The 22,730-nt window shown below is 44.3% G+C and overlaps 1 protein-coding gene across 5 annotated transcripts in view; it reads right to left on the reverse strand.

The window, feature by feature from the left end:
• The window catches only part of CHCHD6 (coiled-coil-helix-coiled-coil-helix domain containing 6), a 195,763-nt gene extending 179,409 nt beyond the window's left edge, over positions 1–16,354 (reverse strand). For 2 of the 5 annotated variants that reach the window (XM_045574363.1, XM_045574359.1), the window contains exons 1-2: positions 16,191–16,354; positions 2,608–2,728 (exon numbers count right to left, since the gene is read on the reverse strand). In XM_045574363.1, coding sequence (XP_045430319.1) covers positions 2,608–2,728; positions 16,191–16,277 — 208 coding nt within the window. In that variant the 5' untranslated portion in view covers positions 16,278–16,354. Of the gene's footprint in view, positions 1–2,607; positions 2,729–15,996; positions 16,022–16,190 lie in introns of those variants that run through there. The other 3 variants (XM_045574360.1, XM_045574361.1, XM_045574362.1) reach the window with 2 other exon arrangements.
• Between the last annotated feature and the right edge of the window lie 6,376 nt (positions 16,355–22,730).

Genomic DNA, 22,730 nt, shown 5'->3' on the forward strand with positions numbered 1-22,730 from the left:
AAATAATATACTACTGACCAGTTCTTATTTTGACATTAATGCTCCCTTATTGGCTTATGACAGCTTTACTGAGGTATAATTTATCCTATTTTTGCTTTTTATACTATTTTCCTTTTTTATCACTACAAAAATAATATAACAATCCATTGTATACAATGTAGACTAATCCACACTCCCACCTTCCATGTACGAGCCTGCCCATTTCCCTGCCCCATGGTAACGCTCATTATTTAATGCATCTTTAATAATTAGCAAAGTTGAGAATCTCATCACATGAATATGGCCATTCTTGGTACACTAAGAATCTTTAAGAACTCTTTTGTATATAAGACTACCAATACTGTCATAATTCCCTAGTTTATTATTCATTTTTCATTTATTTTTTTCTAAATTGTCTCTAATTTATTGTACTTATATTACCCACTTTTCTTCATAACTTAGGGTTTCTTTATTTGATGTAGTGCTTAGAAAGTCTACTTATTGTATTTTATGTATCATTGTACTTTTATGGCTTCAATTCTTATATTGAAATCTTGTTTGCCTCTGACATTCATTTTCAGGTATGAGGTAACATAAGGATTTAATTTTAACTTCTTTTTATAACTTATTCTATCACTAAAATAAAAGCAAACACTGATTTTTAAAGTAAAAATATTTTAAAATTAGCAACTTCAAGACAGTTCATGTATGCTATTCTTCAGCATTCAGAAACTCAAAACACACTCATCATTTATTTAAACAGCAAATCACTTTGTTATAACTAAAACCAAATGACAGATGAGCCACAATTCCTGCTTCTTAAACTAGTGAAACATACCAAAACTGAAATAAGTGCTTCTTTTTACCATCCAAAGCTGAAATTGATGTGTGCATGATATACTTTAGTAATTTTTGCTTTTTTCATCACTTCTCCTTCTCACCAGTTAATGCAGCTTATTAAAATGCCCTGGGTTAAGTTAGACCCACATTCAACAAATCAGTCAGCTAGAGAGATCATGGGAGCTAGCCCTTTTGATAAAGGATGGGGGAGAGGAGAGGCATGTAATTCGGGTTTTGAGAACCTTGCTCAGCCCCTTCACTAACAGAATATTCAAAAAGATCTTGGGATGGGTCCAAATGGAGGTACTGATTTGCTCTAAAGCTTAGGAAGCCCTGAGACAGACAATACAGGGGCAGAGGTGTTGACAACCTAGCCGGCACCCTGGCGTAAGGATGAAGCCGGAGCTCTCTGGCCCATGTGCGGAGGTCTCCAGGACACCTCCCCTTTCCTTCTTCTTTGTACTCCATCGCTAGGTCCCCAAACAGGCCAGGCTGTGCCACCTCTGGGCCTCTGCTGCTCACCATGCCCAAACTGCCTACCAACCACTGCTCTTTCAAAATCCAGTTTAAGGGCTGGCTTTAGCTCAGCGGTTCCTTCGACTACAAAAGCTCCTTGTCTCACTTGCTCATCAAAATCCAGTTTAAAAGTCAGCTCCCCTTGGGGCCCCGCCCTAAAATAATGAGTCACTCACTGCTCTGTGCTACCTTAGACTTTTGCCATGTATTTAGTGTTGCAACATACATGATACATGTGATCTACAGGGTTATTTCCATGTGTGGCTCCTTAACTAGAGTGGTGTCCCTGTCTACCTGCCACAGTGTCCCAGTACAAAGCACATGTCCTGATCCGTTTAGCTTGCAGTAAATGCTGAGTGGACAGGATATCGTTCCTGCCTTCTATAATCTAATGACCTAATAGGGAGGATTAGCAGAAATGATAACTCTAATGCAAGGCCACATACAATGCAATGAACAGTTACCCACTGTAAGACAGAGTTTATGCTCTACAGTGCCTTGGCTCCTCAAACTGGTTAAAAAAAATACACATCAAGTTATAAGTGATAGCTAGGACCCAATTTCTCATAAGCCAGTATTTACTGAGTAGAACAGCAATTGCCCCAAGACTTTTTGGTTTCTAATATCTTTATATTTTTGTCCTTTATACTTGTTTCCTTAAACTTTTTGTTCCTTTGTGTTCCTTTTAGAGAAAAGCACAAGTTTCCTTATTTGTGACAGGCACAAACGAGTAGAGAACAAATGAGCTTTGAGCCCTGCATGGGTACAAAAAGAACTCCTAGGAGGTGTGGAGTGCAAGGCCCCCCTGGGAGCACGTGGGCTAGGTTAGAGTTGCTGAAGCTGACGCCAAAGTCATCGACTCAGTTCCCCGAAAGGTCCCAATTCACATAAATCTATCATTCTTTAGACCATACCAACACTAACGATTATGCTTCACTTATGAATCCTTAAAAGCAACTTCTTATAGGGGTTGTCAAACCAAGCCCTTCAGCCTTACTTTTTACCTACAGAGAAACTGAAATAGTAAGGCAAAACAGTTTGGCCCCAGTCACAGAAGCTCGGACTGACCTGTGCTGCTCTGATTATACCAGACAGCATCTGTCATGCTCGGAGCCACACCCTCCTCCAAAGCAGCTATCAGAAAGGAATTGTTGGCATCACCCAGAAACAAACCAGAGCCACATTAGCTGTCACATATGTTCTGACAGGAGCAATGGTTTTCCATTCCTTTCACACTCCAGCTTTCCACAGAATCACTACAACCTGCCATACCTTTCTCTGGGCCTTTAGAGGTGTCAATTGTGGAAGGTGAAGGAGCAGGAGGACAAGTCAGCTGGCCCACTTGGGAAGGCTGGCTGGAATTCTTCATGCGGTTAACCACATTTTCAGAAAGCTAAGGGAAGAATTGAAGGATGGGAAAAAGTTATATCATAGAAACCTCTGTTAATGAAGACTACTCTTTATCCATATCCCAGATTGACCATTGATACCACTTCCTTAAGACCAACTCCAATAATATAATCTCATTCCAAAACCTCTTGTAATGGCCCTGTCTGGATTCCAAACCGATCACAGCAGGTCCCTTGCAGTTCTCTAGCTTCATCTCTTGCTATTCCCTGCCTGCACCCTGCACTCAAGGGGACCTGAGCTCTCACTTTTCTCACCCTCACCCATGACACTGCTCCTCGGCCAAGAACCACCAGGAGTCCCCCGACCCCCAGCACACCTCCACCTGCCCAAATCTTACCTTTCCTTTAAGGGCATCTCAGTGTCCCCTCCTCTGTGAGATCTTCCCTGACAGCACTTAAGTGAAGTAGCATTTCTCCACTTCCTTAACGCTCCCATTAGAACTCATATGTGTCTCTTAGGTACATACACACAACCTACCTGCCTCATCTTAATCGTTTGTAAACACCTTGAGGGACTCAATTATTCACCTCTGTGTACCACCCCAGTGCCACACATACTCATTTCACCTTAGTTCCCTCTAATAAAGACTGAATAACCAAAACGTTCATTCATTTTAGAGGAAGTGAAATAGGCATGAGGGTGTCATAAAACAGCTTACTGAAATAAAATAGTAGCTAAGGATAAATCAAGAATGAAAACCCTAAGTGTTCACTTCAGTAAATATTTACTAAGAGCCTAATATGTGCAAAGCATCATAAAGCACAGTTGAGAGGAAAATGTAAAAATGACTTTAAGACAAAAAGTCACAATCAGTAACTCCAATTCCAAGTATCCAGCCGAGAAAAATGCTCCCACATGTACACAGCAGCATTGAAATAGAAAAAAAAGGAAAGAAAACAATATAAATTGCAACAACAGAAAACTGATTAAAGAAATGGTGGTGTATACCTTCTATGAAATATTATGGAACCATTAAGAAAGAATGAAGTAAGACATGTAACTCACAAAAGGATGTATGAGATATACTGGTGATTTTGTGAAGTCATAGAATGCTTTGTATATCTCAATTTTATAAAAAGACATACAATTATAAAAAATGCTGACAAACAATTATAAATATGCCTATGCATATTCACAAATGTGAAATTCATTTGAACTTTCACATATATGCATACATACAAATACATGTGTCTGTTCAAATATGAAAGTCTAAAGGCCACATAAAAAACAAAGTCCGGCAAGTGGGGGCAGGAGCAGCTGTGGTAGGACTTTCACTTTGGACGCTTCTGAGTGTTAATTCTTTAGCATGAACATTTCTTTAGCAACTAAAAAAATTAATAATGATGGTGATGATAAAAATGAGTCCCTTTAGTATTTAAGATTGATGCAAATCAAATAGCTAATTAATGATACAGGACAAGAGAAGACCAAGCACATACAGCAGAGGAAGAAAATTGAGAATTTATAAATAAACCTATATATCTATGGCCAGAGGTGCCATAACAATTTAATAGAAAAAGAATAGTCTCTTCAACAAATAGTGCTGGTACAACTGTATTTACACATGTAAAAGAATGCAGTTGAACACCTATCTCATGCCATATACAAAAAATGTAGAAGCTAAAACAATGAAACTTTTAAAAGAACTGAAGCTGGCATGCCCAAGGGCCTGACAGAAGGCCAGTGCGTAGGAAGGAGAGTAGGACCAGATGATCAGGCCAAAGAGTCGGGCAAAGGCAAGACCATACAACCTGGAAAAGGATCACAATTGATCCACGGGCCAGAACAGCTCCGGTGGAGTTCTACACAGGTGAGTCCCAGACTGATCTCCTAGCCCCAGCTCAGGTGGTATCATCTGAACCATATTACTAGGTGAGTGAGGGGTTAAGGAAAACATTGGCACGCTTCTTACTGGCAGTAGGAGATTTGTATTTAAAAAGCAATATTTTAAAATGTTGCTACAAAATAGAGCAAGTAATATTTTTAATCAACAAATATACATACACACACAGTAGTCATGTGAGAATAAACACCATCTGGACAGTGCTCCCTGTACCAACAGAACCAGAATGAAGGCTTCCAGAGCCAGACGGGTCTGGAACTCGATGCTAAAGGCCCAGTGGTCACTGTGCCATCATAGCTGGCCAGATACGGTCCTAGTGGTCAGGAGATGGAAGGCCAAATCCACAGCAGTGCAAGGAAAGAGGACTGCTGCCTATACTCCAGCTGTGTGGCCTTCACCCAATTCTTCAGCTTCTCTGGGCATCACCTCTCTCACTTACAAAATGGGAATCCCTGTGATACATCTCAGGAATTAAGTGCTTTGGGCTCAGAAGGGCCTGGGTCTGAATCCAAACTAAGCTTTGAGATAAGAAGTCCCTTGACCTTGGACAAGGGACTTCTTATCTCTAAGTCAGTTTCTTCATCTGTGAGATGGAAATAATTAATGGCATAGACTGTTGAGTTGTTGTGAGGATTAAATGGAGCAATCTACATAAAGCAGTTGGCACAAAGTAAAAACCAATATTGGCTATAATGCGAAACTGCAAAGCACTATATAAATATTAATTATAATCCATACCAGGCACATACTGGATGTAAAATACCTAAATTAATAATATATTAGTTCCCTTTATCCACAAAGGATATGTTCTAGAACCCCCTGGTGGGTGCCTGAAACCATAATAGTACCAAGCCCTGTATAGACTGGTTTTTCCTATATATACCTACAATAAAATTTAATTCATAAATTATGTACAGCAAGAAATAAATAAAAAAACCAATAATAAAATATAATAATTATAATAATATACTGTCATAAAAGTAATGGGAACGTGGTTTCTCTCTCTCAAATTAGCTGATTGTTCTGTACATACCGCATGGATATACTGGACAAAGGGATCTTTCACATCCAGATGGGACAGTGTGAAATTTCATCACACTACTCAGAACAGGGCACAATTTAAAACTTATGAATTTTTTATTTCTGGAATTTTCCATTTAATATTTTCTAACCACAGTTGATTGACCAGGGGCAACTCATGAAAACAGAACTGTGGATAAAGGGACTATTGTAATAATAATAGGTAACATTCACCATCTATATATATATATAAAAGCTCAGTGACCAGAACATGGAACGACCAGAACAACCAGTGGCTATGATGCGCACTGTGGCAACCAACCAGCCTGATCTGGGCCCTAATCAGCCCCCTCATACTGGTTGGCCCAGCCCCTGATCAGCCCCCAATACCCTGATCAGGAGCCAGGCCAGCTAGCCAGCTGCCTGTGCACCCTCCCCCCCACCGACCAGCCCAGCCCAATGGGCGACAGGCCGGCTGGATCCCACCCATGCAGAAATGCATGCACCGGGCCTCTAGTATACTATAAACTGAACACTGTTCTAAGTGTTCTACATGTGTAATCTGTTCAAAATTAAATTAGGAAGATTGTTTTACAGCACCCTCCAGCTCCGACCTCCTGTCCGCAGTGTAGAGTAACACAGTATTTCAAGAAGAGGGGCCTTCCTATGTCACCACCATGGTGCAGTTGGCTGGCAGCTCCACAGGTCTCCACGGACAACACAGAGCCCAAGAAGGGACTCTCTCTCCTCCCTTCTCCAGCCCACAGCCCTAGCCCAGGCAGGCCATCAACAGCCAAAGTCAGGCCTCAATTGAAGTCACAAACATGAGAGACCTCACCACATCTGTCCTAACAAATGCTATTGGGAACCCAGACCCCACATCCTCACGATTGAAATTGCATGGCTGCAACCAAACGCTTTCCTCGCTTACTTTAGAGGCAAGTTCCCAAAGAGGGGACTAGAGGTTTATTTATTAAACCACAGAGATCTATCAGTAAGTCATGTGGCTACTCCATGACTAAAAGGCTAGAAGAGAAAGGTGCTGCCAGAAAAATCACAAGTGGGACTTATCTAGCACTGGATGGAAGAACCGTGACAGGCGTGAGCAGTGTCCTGCTGACCCACTATAATGGAGAAGGTCAGAGTCATAATAACTACAAGCAACACCCATCTCCCAGTAGAGGAAACCAAGGCACAGAAAGGGTAAAGCACGTGCCCAGGCCATGAAGCTCACAGAGTGCAAGCCAGGCTGCTTAACTCCCTAGCCAGTCTTCTGTGGGGTAAAAGGATGTGACCCCACGACAACAGCAAGGGGAAATGCACTTGCAAAGCAGCACTCACGGGCAGGAAGGGCCCTAGAAGGGACAACTATTGCAAATCTAAAGCAAGGGAGGAGTCGGGATTGCTGAGAAGCCATAACTCACATTTGACCACTTGTTTGCCGTGACTACCACCAGAATATAAGCTCCATGGGAGCAAGTTCTGTTTTGCTCTTGCTTTACCTTTAGTGCCTAGAGAGTGCACAGCACACTGGAGATGCTCAATATTTGTTAAAGACATAAACTATATAAGTATTTACTAAAGCCACATGTTCATAACACACTAATGCAATGGAGCATGTAAAGATATAATAGCCAAGAGCTTTACATTCAAAGAGCTTATGGTCCAATAGGGTGGGCAAAATAAACTCATACAGATGACACAAGCTACTAAGTTGTCAGGTTTATGAAGCTCAAATAAGGTGCCTGGGAGTTCTATTAAAGGAACCCTAAGTTCCGGCTGGAAGGAAGATGGCCTGACTTGGGCTTTTAAAAACATGACTGCAGAGAAGGGGTGAGAGCAAAGAGGAACGACACTCAGCGAGGTCCAAGGTTCCGCCTCACATAGCACAGGTCCATAAAGAAACCCAGATGAGAGGCTGGTGGGCTCCCTCGGTGAGCGCCTTGAATGACAAGGTAAGGAGGCTGTAATTTATTCTGCAGTCAACTGGGAGCTGCCAATGGTTTCTGAAGAGGAACTCAAGCTTCGCCTTGCACAGAATAGTCTGGCACCAACAGTGCACATCAGGACTAAGAGGACAGAAATGCAATCACAGAAGTGCGCGGAGGAAATGGATACAAGAGACACCAAGGAAATAAAATGATTGAAGACCTGGCAGCTGACCAGTGCACTGGACAGGTGAAAGAAGCCTTTTACAGGGGGGAGTATACAGTATGATCTCATGTATACTATAAAAAGGAAAGAGTATGCTTGTATATGGAGGCTTGAAAAAGCCTGAAAGTACTCGTGAGAAATTATAAGCAGGTGTCATCCTATATGATAAAAGGCTAATATGCAAATCAACCGAATGGCCTAACAGCCGGTCACTATGATACGCACTGATCACCAGGGGGCAGATGCTCACCAGGGGGCAGCTGCCTCCTAGTGATCAGTGCACTCCCACAAGGGGAGAGCCAGGCTCACGGCTGACGAGTGCAGCAGTGGTGGCAGGAGCCTCTCTCGCATCTCGGCAGCACTAAGGATGTCCAGCTGACGGGGAGTGGGCCTAAGCTGTCAGTTGGACATCCCCCGAGGGCTCCCAGACTGTGAGAGGGCTGCAGGCTTGGCTGAAGCCCCCCCCCCCCACCAAGTGCACGATTTTTGTGCACTGAGCCTCTAGTTTAAAAATAAGATGTATCTTAAAAGAAGAAAAAGTCTTAAAGGACTAAATGAGGGAAAGGTGACAGAAAAACACAAACCTGGCTAACTGGAGACAGGGTATCTACACTGAGCCAAGAATAGTTCTTGTGTGTGTGTGTGTGTGTGTGTGGTGGGGGGGGGGGGGGTGGTCCATCCAAGCAGCTCTGTTTCACAGGCAAACAGACAGACTGCACAGGAAGCTGCAAGAGGTTGCATGTAGAAAAACAGGGAATCCCTGGCAACAAAGTGCTGAGGGGCAGACCAGAGAGGAGGTGATGTCCCCAAACTCCAGAAGGGGCAACAAAGCTCATAGCTACAGAAGAAGCACACAATTCTAGAGTGATGACAGGGCTTCCTATCTATAATAATAAAAGCACAATGTGCAAATCTACTGAACAGCAGAATGACCAGCCGGAAGCTATGACACGCACTGGCGCCAGGCCAGCCAAGGCAGGTGCCATGCGATTGGTCGGGAGCCCACCATCACCCCATGATCACCCCACAGAAGGAGGACCAAGCTACCCTCTGTGGGGCAATCAATTGGGGGTGGGGGGTGGGGGAGGGAACGCTCCATGGAACCAGAGAATGGGGGTGGGGGGCGGCAGACGTGGGCAATGCCAGGCTAAGGCAGGTGCAGGTTGGGGGGGCAGGGTCGTGAGGCAGCCAGGGCTACAAAGGCCTTCCCTTGCACGAATTTCGTGCATTGGGCCTCTAAAGATAATGATAAAAACAGCCCGTACCTAGTATTTGTTGAGCATGCCCCACACGCCAGGCCCAGTCTAGGTACATTCCTATTTTACAGATGAAGAAGTTGGAGTTGGGGAGGTGAAACAATTCACCCAAGATTACAGGAAGTCCTAAGTGCTGGCACCAAGACCCCCATCCAAAGCTAGGGCACCTAACAGTGACACTTGTACAGTGAAGACAGGCAGTAAAAGAGCCACTCTGAGGTGACGAGTAACCATGTGTATAGAAGGGCCAATTCAAAATTTAGAAAATAATAGTAAAACATAGCTAGATATAGATATAGATATATAGATATATAGATATATTTCTGAAAGTCACATTTCCCAGTTTATGGTGTTTTATTGAGCCCCAGGGTAGAGAGTAGAAGAGGAATATGTACGTACTTATAAAACAGAAAGCCTACTTAAATTAGGAAAATGTCAATATGAAAATTAGCACTTGTTAGTCTTAAAATATTACTCATCTAGACACATTTGAGAAGAAACAATGTGGAGGCAGCTCCTAAGCACTATTCTTCGCATTGACTAATGCACCAGCTCCCCCATGGGCAGGAGAGGCGTCCTCCTCAAGCAAGGAATGGAGCAGGCGTGGCGCAGAGAGGCAGCTTGCCCAAGGTCTGTGGTGAGTCAGCAGTTAGCTAGGTCTGCACAGCCATGCCCATGGCCTCTCAGAGCACCACTTTCTAAGGACCCACTGGGTGCCAGGAGATAAAATTGCAGCTCACTGCTCTCTCCTAGCAGGGCCTAAGGCTCCTGTCAGGCTGAGCACCCAGGGCAATTTCCAGGAAAACAAGCTTATACGGAGTCAGGTCTGTCAGTGGCAGTAAAGGAGTAAGCAAGAAAGAGATCATCTCTGCTCAGAGTAATAAGCACTGGGAGGTGAACACAGGATCTCCAGGACCAAGGATGGTGACCAGTGAGAGGTGGGGCAGTGACATCACGAAAGGTAGCACTTGAATTGATCCTAAGGATGAAGAGGAATTTAGCCAGTCAAAGCGAAAGTACTGCAGGCTGAGAACAGAATACAGACACAGAAGCATGAAACGGGTAAGAGTACAGCAAGAGCAAGTGTCCTCCCTGCCAGGATGTGTAGCAAGAGGTAGAAAGTGGTGCCAACATGCAGAGGGCTTTCGGAAGGGAGAAATCTGCCTTTGACCTAGAGGCAATGGGGAGCTTGTAATGATGGGAAGGAAGGGAGCACCACAATTAGCTTTAACTCTGAAGAATCACTGAGGCAAGAAGCTGGTAACAGGGGCTGCCTCAGAGCAGGACTGACAAGGTGAAAGAGAAAGATGTTCTTTTCCCTAGGTGCCTCATTTCAAACTGTCTGAATTTTACCATTTGGCTGAAACATGTTAAAAATTTTCCTTTAAAATTTTTCCTTTAAAAAATTTCCCTGCTAGCACCAGGAGGTATAGATTTGTGGGAGGCAAGCCTATGGGGAGAAAGAACAATTTATCAGATGGCTAAGAGGAAGATGGAATGGATCTAAACTGAGGTAAAGAGAAGGATAAAGAGAGGATAAAACAAAGGATAAGAAGGAGATAAACAGTGGGAAAGGAGAACTCAAGATCTGTCGTTAATTGTAGAAAAAGAGAAATGCAGGATCCAGCTTTCCGGAAGAGGGTCTGGGTAAAGCCACTCACAACCTAGCAAACAGGGTAATTTCTAGGTGGAATAAGAGGGGTCGTGGGTGAGTTCCATTGGAAGTAGTGAGTTATAAGCACCCATGCAACATGTAAGGGGATATGGCCAGCAAAAAAAAAGAAACTACTGATACATGCTTCAACTTCAATGAACCAACACCAAAAATATTGTGCTAAGTGAAAGCCAGCGGTAAAAGATGTATGAGTGCATTTACATAAGATGTCAGAAAACATAAATGCATGGAGGCAGGATTAACGGTGATCTGAGGCTGGAAGTGGGACCGGAGAAATAGGCACAAGGGATCTTTTTAGGTCTTACAAATATTCTAAATTCCGACTGTGATTACAGTTGCTCAACTTTATAAGTTTGCTTAAAAAAAAAAAAAAATCATTGAAATGGGCGAATCCTATCCAATAAAAGGGTAATATGCAAATTAACTGACAATCCAACACACAAGATGGCTGCCTCCATGTGGACACAAGATGGCCGCCACAAGTTGGCCAGCAAGGGAGGATGGTCGGGAGGGACCAGGCCTACAAGGGAGGGCAGTTAGGGGTGATCAGGCCTGCAGGGGAAGGGCAATTGGAAGGAACAAGGCCTGCAGAGGAGGGCAGTTGTGGGGGGACCAGCTGCTTAAAAAAAGAAAAATCACCGTCATCAGATACAATCTTTGCAAAGCTCCACTCCTGATTAGAGAACTGCAGTGTTGCCTCCAGGATATAAACAGCCTTCTCTGGCATTCAGGTCCCACCTTGGGTTACTTCACCTCCTTGAACCTGTTTCCTCACCTCTGAGATGGGGATGACAATATCTCACAAGGTCAGCAAGGGGAATATCTAGGATCTGCTCTCAAAACACTCAGCAAAGAGTAAATATGTGCACACTGCCTGGCTGGCTCAGGCACATCTTCAAAGTCGCCTCCTCAGAGCAGCATAAGCTGACTATCCCTATTAGTGGGTGGCCCCATTACTCTTTATGTTTCTTTCATTGCACTTACAGTTCTTTTATTCCTCTGCCTTTTTTCTTTCTTTCTTTTGGTCTGTCCTCCCTACTGGGCTGAGGTCTTCATGAAGGCAGGGACCTTATGCTTTGCCCCTTTGTCTCTGCAAACCCAGGCCCTATGTCTGGCAATCACACATTCACAGGAAGCATTTTACTGAGGTGATGGATAAATGATAGCCATGAGTACAATGCTCAGCATGTGGCTTCTCTGGTGTTGGCATGTTTGGGAACTGTTTCTTGTGTGCCTTACTACATACTCCTTGATCTTCCCCTCAGCAGTGGCCCAGACTGACCTCACAGGAGCAATAAATGATGGTCTATGTGATGAAGGGTGTAAATGAGCCTGGGAAAACACCTGAAGCGGCAGGCTGGGGAAATGACTAGGGAAGAGCCATCTAGTGGTTGGAAGGGAAAAGGCTGAAGACAGTGAGGAGCCTGGAAATTGAGGAGCAACCAATTTCAGTTGAATCACCAAAGATGGCTGCTCACACTGGGCAGAGAAAAGGACATGATTAGGACATTATTGCCACATGTGTGCCTTCTTTTCTTATTGGAAGAGGAGGTTAAATAATAATTGTAGAAATGAAATCTTATGTATTTCACACGTTTGCTCTGGAAACAAGTTGCATATAATTGCAGCATTTTGTATTAATTAAATTTCTTTTTACCTTCTAAGAAAATAGGGCTTGAACTCACTATGTAAATTTATGCAAATAAGTGTGCAAACTAGTAAGGACCTAGCATTTCATTTTAAGGGAACTAGAGCACTTTCCAGGCCCAGGCCCAGGGGATTAAATACAAGTGGTCTTTATGAATATTTAACTTTCTCTGAAGGAGCTGGGGCAGATATTCTTCTTTGGCATCTAACCTCTATTAAATTAACTTCTTATTTTATATCCAACAATCTTGTCTACTGATTTTTTTAATATTGTTTTTTATTAATTTCAGAGAGGAAATGAGAGAGAGAGAGAGAGAGAGAGAGAGAGAGAGAGAGAGAGAGAGAGAGAAACATCAATGAGTGAGAATCATTGACTGGTTGCCTCCTGCCCCGCCCTGCCGCCCCTCCCAACCCCCCCAACCCCCAGCCCCTCATGTGCCCTTGACCGGAATTGAACCTGGGACACTCTATACACTGAGCCAAACCAGCCAGGACTTGTCTACTGATTTTTACTCATCTGCCTAAAGACAAAGTGAACTCCCCAAGCCTTAAATAACTTTGCAAACAGTCACTACACCAAAACACTTCATTGCTGTCACCTACTTTTCTCTGATCTCCAGGAATATAAGGAAGTGGGGGAAGAAGTCGGGGGGGGGGGGGGGGGTGCCAAGGGGGAGGGGTCGTCATGGCATGCACTCCACAGTGTGACTCAGGACTAGTCATTTATTCTCTAATGAATTTGCCCAACAGTCAACCTGAGACCTCCTCTCATTTGAACAACCTCTGGTAGAACTAAATGAGGCCCCAGCACTAGTAGGACAGGTAGAGGCTTTATCTCAGAATTTTCTTGCTGTCTTGCATATCAGTGGTGGGGAAGGAGCTGGAGTAGTGAGAAAAGGCTGATTTTTGCACCCAAAAGATCTGGATAAAAGTCCTATAAGTTTCTTGGGTAATGCCTTGGACGAATTCCTTAACCTCTCTAAGCCTGATTCTCCATCTTTAAAGAGAATTTATACTTTGCAGACATGTCAAGAAAATTAGAAATAAAATGCACCTGTCTGACACCCAAAAAGTAGATGTTCCTCTGTCAACATAAAGGAAATCACTTCTTAAGGGAGTCTCCTGAACCTTAGAAAAATCCCACTGACGTAACTTTCCAACATTCCCCAAACCAGGATACCAGGTGACAAAGGTGGGAGAGCACCCAAACAGAGCCAAGGCCAAGGGTATCTTTCTAAATTTCAATTAAGGTTCCTGCCTCTCAGTCTTCCAACACCAACCTCATTTTGTCTTTGGCAGGAATCGGGTTAAGATTAGGTAACACCAGGAGGCACCAAATGTATTTGCTAAAGACTATGCCAGGCAGAGTGGAGGCCCCCACTCTACGATAAAAACACTCTGTACCTCTGTACTTTCTCTAAACTCTTCAACGCACATCTTCATTTCATCGTAGGCAGCTCCTAGGATTTCATACCCTCCCGCCACACACCCCACCCCCATGTCTTTTTCTGAACCACCTCCTAACTAACTCGCCTACACCCAGCTCTGTGCACTCCATTTACACTCAGTCTCTGTTTCACTGAGTTCATCCATTCAGTCACTCAACATTTACAAAGCACCCACTTTTTGCCAGACACAAATGTAGGAGGAAGTATACAGCATTCAATGAACAGGCCCGAGTTGCCTACTTCAATCCAGTTCTACCGCTTTCACTTAGGTGATCCTGGATAAGTTACTTCATCTCTCGGTGCCTCAGTTGTCTTTAGACTATAAAATGGGCATATAGAATTCTACATCTCTCACAGGGCAGTTGAAAATTAAATGAGAGGACATTTATGTATCCCATGCCCCCAATAAGCATTCAAATATGAGCTACTTCTATTAATCAGACAAAAGCCTTAGCCTCAGAGCGGATCATGTATTGGGAAACACAATAAACAAGTAAATTATTAATAGTAGTTTCAAATGGTGTTACGCACTATGAAAATATTAGATGTGTGACAGTGTGGGTGGGGAGGGACTTTAGATTAAGTGGTGAAGGAAGGATACTGAGATATTTTAACTATAGCAAGAATGATAAGAGCTGGACATAAGAAAAGCTGGGGGAGGGGAGGGGCGTGAAGAGGGGGTGGGATAGAGCCTATAAAGGAACCATTAACCAGAACAGTGATGTAGCCAGCAGATTTCATAGGAAAGCAAGCAGTGAAACACATTAAATCCAAGGGGCAGAGACAGAGACTGGACTGTCTCACCTTGGCAATGGACGATGTAGATCTGGAGGGAAAGGGAAAGCATCTGGCACAATGGCAAGGTGGTTGACAACACCATGTCTGAAAGCTACAGTTACAGCATCCAGAAGAGTCTGGCTTTGCAAACATCCCTACGGAGCTCAGTAAGGTAGGACAAGTGGAAATTGAACTACTAGGCAAACATTACCCTGCAATCATCATACAAGAACCCTTGGTACTGATGGAACTAGCCAGAAACCGACTTCAGAAAAATGTTGGAAAGGACATGATTTGAAAACGACCCTCAGCAGTTAACTGGATTGTGGTTGCTATATGACTATACTCAAAATTGTAACTAATTTTCGGGGAAATAGGAAAAACCAAGGATTCATTTAAAAATCATCAAAATCTAAATTTAGAATCTTAAAACCTATTTTCTCAGCAAGATACATTAATAAATTAGGGCTTTACATTGTTGTTTCTAATGAAGAAATTAGAAATAAATGTTTTTATGATCCTATATTATTGCCCCTAAATTCAATTGGTAAGACATTTAGATGTTTGTTAATATACAATCATCCTTACAACAGAATTAGAGGACGTTATAGAAACATATGTTTATGCTTATTACCTGAAAACTAATAAATTATGTTAAAAATAAAATAAATAAATAAATAAATAAATAAAGACCAACAGCAAATGCAGAGGTCCTGTGCTTGGAGCAAGCTGACATCTTGCTACGACAAGGAGGTCCTAAGGCTGGTGACTAGATGGGGGGTGGGAAATCAGGCAGGCCAGAGAAATCAGCAGCACGGCTTTGTAAAATAAGGTAAGATCATTCCTTTTCGTCTTAAATGTGCCAGGCCTTCATTGAAACGCTTGCTGAAGGCCTGGCCTGGTGGTTCAGTTGTTTGGAGTACAGTCCAGTACATCAGAAGGTTGTGGGTTCCTGCATAGGGAGGAGGCAACCGATCAAGTTTCTTTCTCACACTTCACACCGAGATCTCCCCTCCACTCCTGCCACACACACACACACACACACACACACACACACACACACCTCTTTAAAAAATCAATAAACATGTCCTCCAGTGAAGATCTTAAAAAATGGGAAGTGGGGGGCCCTTGCTTGGGATTTTAAGCAAGGAAGGGTGTATGACTTGAATTACAACTTCTAAACGTGCCCCTTTGGCTGCAATGTTGAGAAGCTGTTGCAGGTGTCCTGGGTTGGCAGCAGCATCTCCTGTGCACACAAGACGCATACACGTGGTGTGCGGTGGAACAGATTCAGGTCCGTGACAGTTGGGTCAACTGGGGCATGAATGTGGCCTCACCATCTCTCTCGCTCTCCAATTTTCCTCCCGCGGTGGGGAAGCCTGAAGGTAGCCACTCCCGGCACGGGGACCCGGGGCATTTTCCAAGCCTCACCTTCCCCATTTACCGGGCGGAGAAAAGGATGCTCACCGCCGCGGAGCAGGCAGTGCTCCACCAGCGAGGCGCGCACACACGCTCTCCTGGCGCGCCGCCCCTTAGTGGGCCCGGCCTCCTCACCCTCGGGCGCCCTCCACACCCGCCCTGGCCCGGCCGCGCTCGCTCCTCGCGCCCACCGGCGACCCGCTCACCCGGATGCCCTGTAGCACCCGGACCCGCTCCTCCTCGTCCATTCCGAAGGACACCCTGCGGCCCTCGCTGCTCTCGGCGGCCCCCATAGCGGAGGCGGGCAGGCAGGCGGGCACGCGACTCGGCTCCAGAGCAACCAGTCCGACGCCGAACTGTCGCTTCCGGGACTCGGGCACAAGTCAACAAAGTTACGTTTTATTGGATGTTGCTGGGAGTTCGGCCAATCATGTGGCATTGGCCCGTGCGGGATTGTGGGAATTGTAGTCCTGTAGGCCTGTCCTGTCTTGCAACCTGTGAGTGTGGGAGGCGTCGGGGGCGGGCGTGGAAAACGCGTTGAAAGCGAAGCCACGGAAGCCTACACGAGGAGAGCCTCTCCAATGGCACGGTAAATGTGGACAATACTCGCTTTGGAAAGGTCGCCCTTGAAGAAGAGTAATGTTCTGAGGCCAGGAGACCACCGAGGGGCCTGAACTAAACTTGAGGAGGTGAATTTGTTATGGTTCTCGGCTTGGTTCATTCAACAAACTGATATTGAACACCAGGCAAGCATTGACCCAGGCGCCGGGAATACAGTGACTAACAGCCTTCCTGCTTTTTACATATAATAGAAGAAACAAATGAAAGGACAGACAAGCATGTAAATAAACTTGATAACCACTGTAATAAATGCCATGAAAGACATTAAAAAGAGGAATCCTTCTTTAATTTGGGAGGCCAGAGCAACCTCTCTGAGGAAGAAGCACTTGAACTGAGACCTAAGGTCCAGTAAGTGTTTATAGCCAGGAGAAGATGGGGAAAGAGCTTCGCTGGGGGCCAACTAGTGCAAAGGCCTTGAGTCAGGAAAGACCTTGTCACACTCAAGAAAGGGAGAGAGTCTAGCTGCATGAATGGAAAGTGGGAAGCAAGCAGAGGAGAGCAGGAAATCAGGAGGTCAGACCAGGAGGGCCTTATATTCTAAGGTCAGAGTTTTATTCTTAGGAGGGCAGTGAATGGTCATAAGCATTTAGAAGACATAATCCAAGGAGCACACATACCATGAATTGAACACAGTGTGTTTGCTTCTCACACAGGCCATATGTGTAACGAAGGAACACACTTGATTGCTATTCACAGCCACAGCAACCATGAATGAGGCCCCCTCTTGTTCATCTGAATTGCTGACTAGCTTTGCTTTGCCAAAGTGGGCCTGGAGTTAAGTTTGGAATCTAGAACGAGGGGAAGACTGGATGGCTACATGAAATAGCAAGGACAATTTGGAGCTCCTTTTGGCAACCAGGAAAGAAAGGAGTGAGGAGAGAATAAATGAGAGGAGACCAGTGAGACACTCTGACATGAGAATAGCTTGGGTGATTCCAGATGTGCAGCTAGGGAAGATATTTATGGACAAGGACATATGCTAATTTTATTCAAAATACTTTGATTTGCAAATCTCCCTCCATCCCCTCTGCCCTGCATTTCTTTCCTATAAGCAGAGCCTGAGTAGGGGATTCTGGGGCAAGTAGTTTATTGGGAGAGTGCCTCGGGAGAAAAAAAGTGAGGGAACAGAATAAGCTAAGTAAAGATGGAGTCAAAACTAGAGACTGGCTTTAGCTTGATCCCACAGGGTGTTCAGGAGCACAAATTATGGCCATAAATAGTCTCACTGTGACCATGAGATTGTGTGTGTGTGCCCCACCATCACCACCACCACCACCATCTGCAAAATCCTGGGACAAAATTGGGATTTCACAAGACTTAGCATGAGGGTTGCAATGACAAAGCATAGCTAAGCCTCATGAAAACACAAGTCCTGTGTTCCTACTTCAGAATGAGAAAACCGACTTGCAAACAGGTGAAGATAATGTTACATACATGCAAACAAAGTAAGATTGAGGATTAAATAAAGGTAGTGGCATAGGAAGGAGGAAAAGGGAAATTATTAATTTTTTTTAGCCCCTTCTCTGTGTCAGGCTCTATGACATAGGCATGCATTGTTTTTCACGCAGTCAATCCATGACCAATTGGGAATCATCCTGAGAGAGTTATTACCCCATTCTAAAGTCCAGGAAACTGAGGCTTTGGGGAGATAAGTGTGGCAGGCCCAGTAGTTGCTGGCTGATAGCAATTTGTTCCTTCATACAACAGAACCCCAATTTCCTTTGGTGAAACAAGGTATTTCGTTAGAAAATTGGCCTCTTGGGTTTCCACTGGCCAAACTTGGGACACTTTGAACATTAATAACACTGACAATGTGAGTTTATAACAATTACGTTTTTTAACCCAGTGGCCCATGTCGGGAGGGAAAGAGAGAGAATAGAAAAAAGGGAGAAAGTTATTTACAAAAGAATGCCAGCAAATCAGTGTGAGATTTAAAAATTGCCGTTTTGGAAGATGCAAGACGGCTGCAGTCTAAGGAAGTTTTGTCCACTTACGCCCAGCACTGGACAAGTTCCTATTTCACAGACAAGAAAACCGAGTTGCAAACAGGTCTTGTGGCTAACCTGCAGAATATTTGACTTGAAAAGCCAGTGAAAAATAGCTGGTTTGAAATACTCCCACTAGGGGCTCTGAGAGGAGACAGGAAAAGATGGGGAGTGGGTGAGCAGAAGAAACAGAAATCTAAAACGAAAGAAAAAGGACAGATTCGAAAAGAAAGGAGACTCACAGATAAACATATTCAGAAAAGATGAACAATAGATGCATATCCACTCACAGAGAGAGACTAAGAGAGTGAGAGTTTGAGGGAAGGAGGGAGGAGGAAGAGGGAAGAGGGAAGAGAGAAGAGGCCTTAAAACAAATGGAAAGGGAACCCCCGGATGGGAGAACATTTTTGTTAATGATACATCTAATAAGGGGTTAGCTTCCAAAACATATAAAGAACACATACCACTCAAAAAAGGTAGACAAACAATTTAAAAATGGACAAAGGACCTGAACAGACACTTACAGATGGCCAAGAGACATATGAAAAAATGTTCAAAAGCACTAATAATCAGAGAGATGCAAATTAAAGTGACAATGAATGAGGTATCGTGTCACACCTGCCAGAATGGCTACCATCAATAAACCAACAAGTGCTGGTGAAGATGTGGGAAAAAAGGGAACCCATGTACACTGCTGGTGGGAATGAAGACTGGTGCAGCCACTATGGAAAACAGTGTGGAATTTCCTTAAAAAAATAAAATAGAACTGCTACATAGCTCTTTCCTTGATCCTCCTTTCTCTTTCCCTTCCCAGAACCCCTCCCCATTGCTCCAAAATAATAATTCCCTTATAGTTTATTTGGTAGTCCCCACTAGGGAATTAGTTGTTGGATCCTTGGGAGGCAAAGGTAGATTGAGGTATCTTCCTATTTGGAGGTGGTTGTGGAGGAGAAAGCCAGGAAGTGTGAAAATCCCTCCAAAGTGCCAAGGGTTGACCCAAGACAATAAGATCAGTTGACCAATCCAATATTCAGAAGTAGCCAAAAATGGAAAAAGGGGTGTAGGTAAAGAATAAGCATGAATGTGGCAGGGAGGCAAGGAAGTTTTCCACAGGTGGTTCCTGTGGCTGCTGCTAAGTGTTCATGTCTACCCTTGATGGGCCATTGGGGGACTGAGAGTGGATGGGTTTTGTTGACCCAAAGGTTTCTGTGGGATGGATGAAACTTCCATGCTGCTACAGGATGGTTCCTGCAATCCCCTGGTTGAACTCCCAAATTTCCCCCTTACTGCTTTTTATAAGAAACAGGCTTTGTGTCTTTTGTTTCTCTGTGATGGGATAAATACAGAATAATCCCAATTTTATACTTTGTAAATGGAGAAAACTTAAGATCTTCCTCCAAGCCCAGCCTCGATATTTCACGAGTGTTGTAAACATCTTGTCTGCCAGAGCTAAGAAATTCACTCACATTCCCTGGCTGGTTGAGTTTCCTTCCCTGAGTTTATAGATATTCTTCATCACAGCAGAAGAGAGGTGCTTTGAGGTGTTTTAAACGTTTTCTGTCTACAGGTTTGTGGCCCATTACAATCATCTGTCAGATTCATAAAGCAGTAGTATGTACTCATTCCTGTTGGTTGATTTTATTTAGACACTAATTCTTGTAGCTGTTAAAAAAGGAAGAAAGGCAGAGGCGGAGAAGAGAACACTCAGAAAATACTCACTCATCACAGTTAAAGGACAAGAAGCACACATAATGCTGCAAGATAAATAAATACAGAAATAAAACCCATGAATCTTCTAACAATCAACAATTACTATTCTCCAAAATTAGAGACTGGAACTTGCAGAAACCAGCCACTTCTTGAATAACTATTACTCTACATCTTTTACCAAGAGATGACACTTATATAGTTGAGGAATAAATAAATTCTTATAGGTGATATTATTCCTGCAAGTGAACAGGAACCAAATCAGAGAGGCCAATGTGCCTCAGTTTTATGAGGCCAGCTCCTGGAGAAGTGATTCCTCCCAGCCCAGGGACACAGCTAGCTCTGTCACCTCCTGGTCACAGCTCTGAGACAGTCATTCCAGTGAAATGGGATGGCTGTCCTTAGATATTTCACAGCTGGAAAATAGCTAATGCCGCAGCAGAAAAGATGTGGCCTTAAAGAAATCATCAATTTCATTTCCTTTTTTCCTCCGAACACTTTCTACATCCAGGGAGCATCACTCCAGCTCCTACGTGCTGAAAGGACACACCTGCATTCAAGGAGAGACTCTGGGCCTGAGCGAGAAGGAGGGGCTGAGACCAAAGAGGTGACTGTGCAAATCACACCCCAAAGTTTCTTCTCCCGCACCCTTGCCACGGTTGACTTTCTGCTGTTTCATTTCATTCCTACTATTCGTGAGTGTCAACAATGTGCCAGCACGCACTCCGCACTGATGACACGGTGGTGAACACCTAGTGCTCCTGCCCTTGCAGAGCTCCAGTTTTCGGGGGAAGGTGCCAGACATTAATTAGAAAATTATACAAATGTGGCATTACAGGCTGGTGAGTATAAAGGCTCTGAGAAGTAGAACAGTCTGGGCTGGCGGGAGCATGTGTTCCCATGCTGTTTGCAGAGGGAAAGGCCAACAGGTCCTGGGCCTGGCTCTTAGAGTCACCATACCTCCTTGCCCAGACCTCTGGGAAGTGGGGCCATCCAATGCTGGTAGCCTCTGTTTGTGGGCTGCGGAAGCGGCCCCAAACTACTCCAGAAGGCATCCTTCTCCTTGCCTCCCAGCCCCCTTTCACTCGCCACCCTCCAGTGTCTCCCCTGCACACCATCCTCTGATTACTTCCATTCTGCATTCCCTTTGGCCACTTGCTAAGATGTGGGCTCCATCAAGTCAGAGGTTCTCTGTAAAATGGGAATAACCTCAGTAGCTCAGAGAGAATCAGAGCCCTCCTAGGAGGTTTCAGTGGGTCAGCAGCATCTGCAAAGCAGACAGCGCAGCTTTTTATCCTCCCCTTCGCAGAACAATGCCTTTAGCACTTTCTGCTCTTCACAACTGTCCATATGCCTTCCTCCCTAGGATGGGGCTCTCAGTAGTTGGCCCAGGACATTCTTTAGATAAAAGTGCCTCTCCACTTCCTGTTTATCAGTGTATCCACACCAGGCTTTCCTTGTGCTTGTTTGCATTACCTCAGTGGATTCAGGTCAGACTCCCTGTAGTTTAAATGTAGTTTAATTGGAACATACGTAAGCCCCAGAGTGGGGGAGTCACTGATTTGGCAGATGGGCAAGAGATGCCAGGTATTCGGGGCTTCAGGCAACCAGGACACACTTGTGTGGGAGCCCGGAGCTGCCTGATTCAACCAGCAGAATGCAGTCTGTCCCGCTACTCCTCCGCAAGTAGGTTTGGACTCTGGGGTGTGCTTAAAACAGGCTGAAGTCACACCAGAGTCCTTTATCAATGCCAGGCCTGGGCCCTGCTGTGGGAGAGGCAGAGAGGCTGCTGGGGCCTTGTGGCAGAGGAAGAACCCCGCCACTTTAGTTCTAGGCGATCCCAGGGATCTGGGAAGACAGTGATGAAGAGTCTGCATGTAAACCCACTGCACTGAGTGCTGGAGTCTGAACACAAAGAGCCCAGCCAGTCCACCCATATAGCACAGCTCTTGTGCAGTGCTCTGCTTCAACCTCCCACTTGCTCCAATTGACTGAGATTCTGCACCTCTGGCTTGGAAACTTGCGGCCCAAATTATTCAAGAAACCCAACAGCTATGCAGAGACAGCGGCTCCCACCTGGGCTTGAGGTTGACAGTTGTTTGAATGATGGTCACGATACATTAAAAATAATATTTTAAATAAATTTTGGGGTGATTATTATATTTAGCATTATCCTTCCTACTTTTATGTGTTGCTTGAATTTTTATGCAGAAAAGTAGTGAGCATATTTTATTTTTGCTAAATTAATATTTATTTTAAAAAACAATGAAGAGATAAATGAGTTAAATGTACATGTAAGGAATAGGAAAAAGTGAAAAATGAATTCCAGGAAAAAGCAAAAGGCAAATATAGTTCCTCATTATGTGGACCTTTTTATAGGTTTCTTGCTGGAAGGGGAACATCCTTGGCTGAGAAAGCAGAAAATGCTAGGAC

This window comes from Pipistrellus kuhlii, unplaced genomic scaffold (assembly GCF_014108245.1).
Source record: "Pipistrellus kuhlii isolate mPipKuh1 unplaced genomic scaffold, mPipKuh1.p scaffold_m20_p_6, whole genome shotgun sequence".
Taxonomy (NCBI): domain Eukaryota; kingdom Metazoa; phylum Chordata; class Mammalia; order Chiroptera; family Vespertilionidae; genus Pipistrellus; species Pipistrellus kuhlii.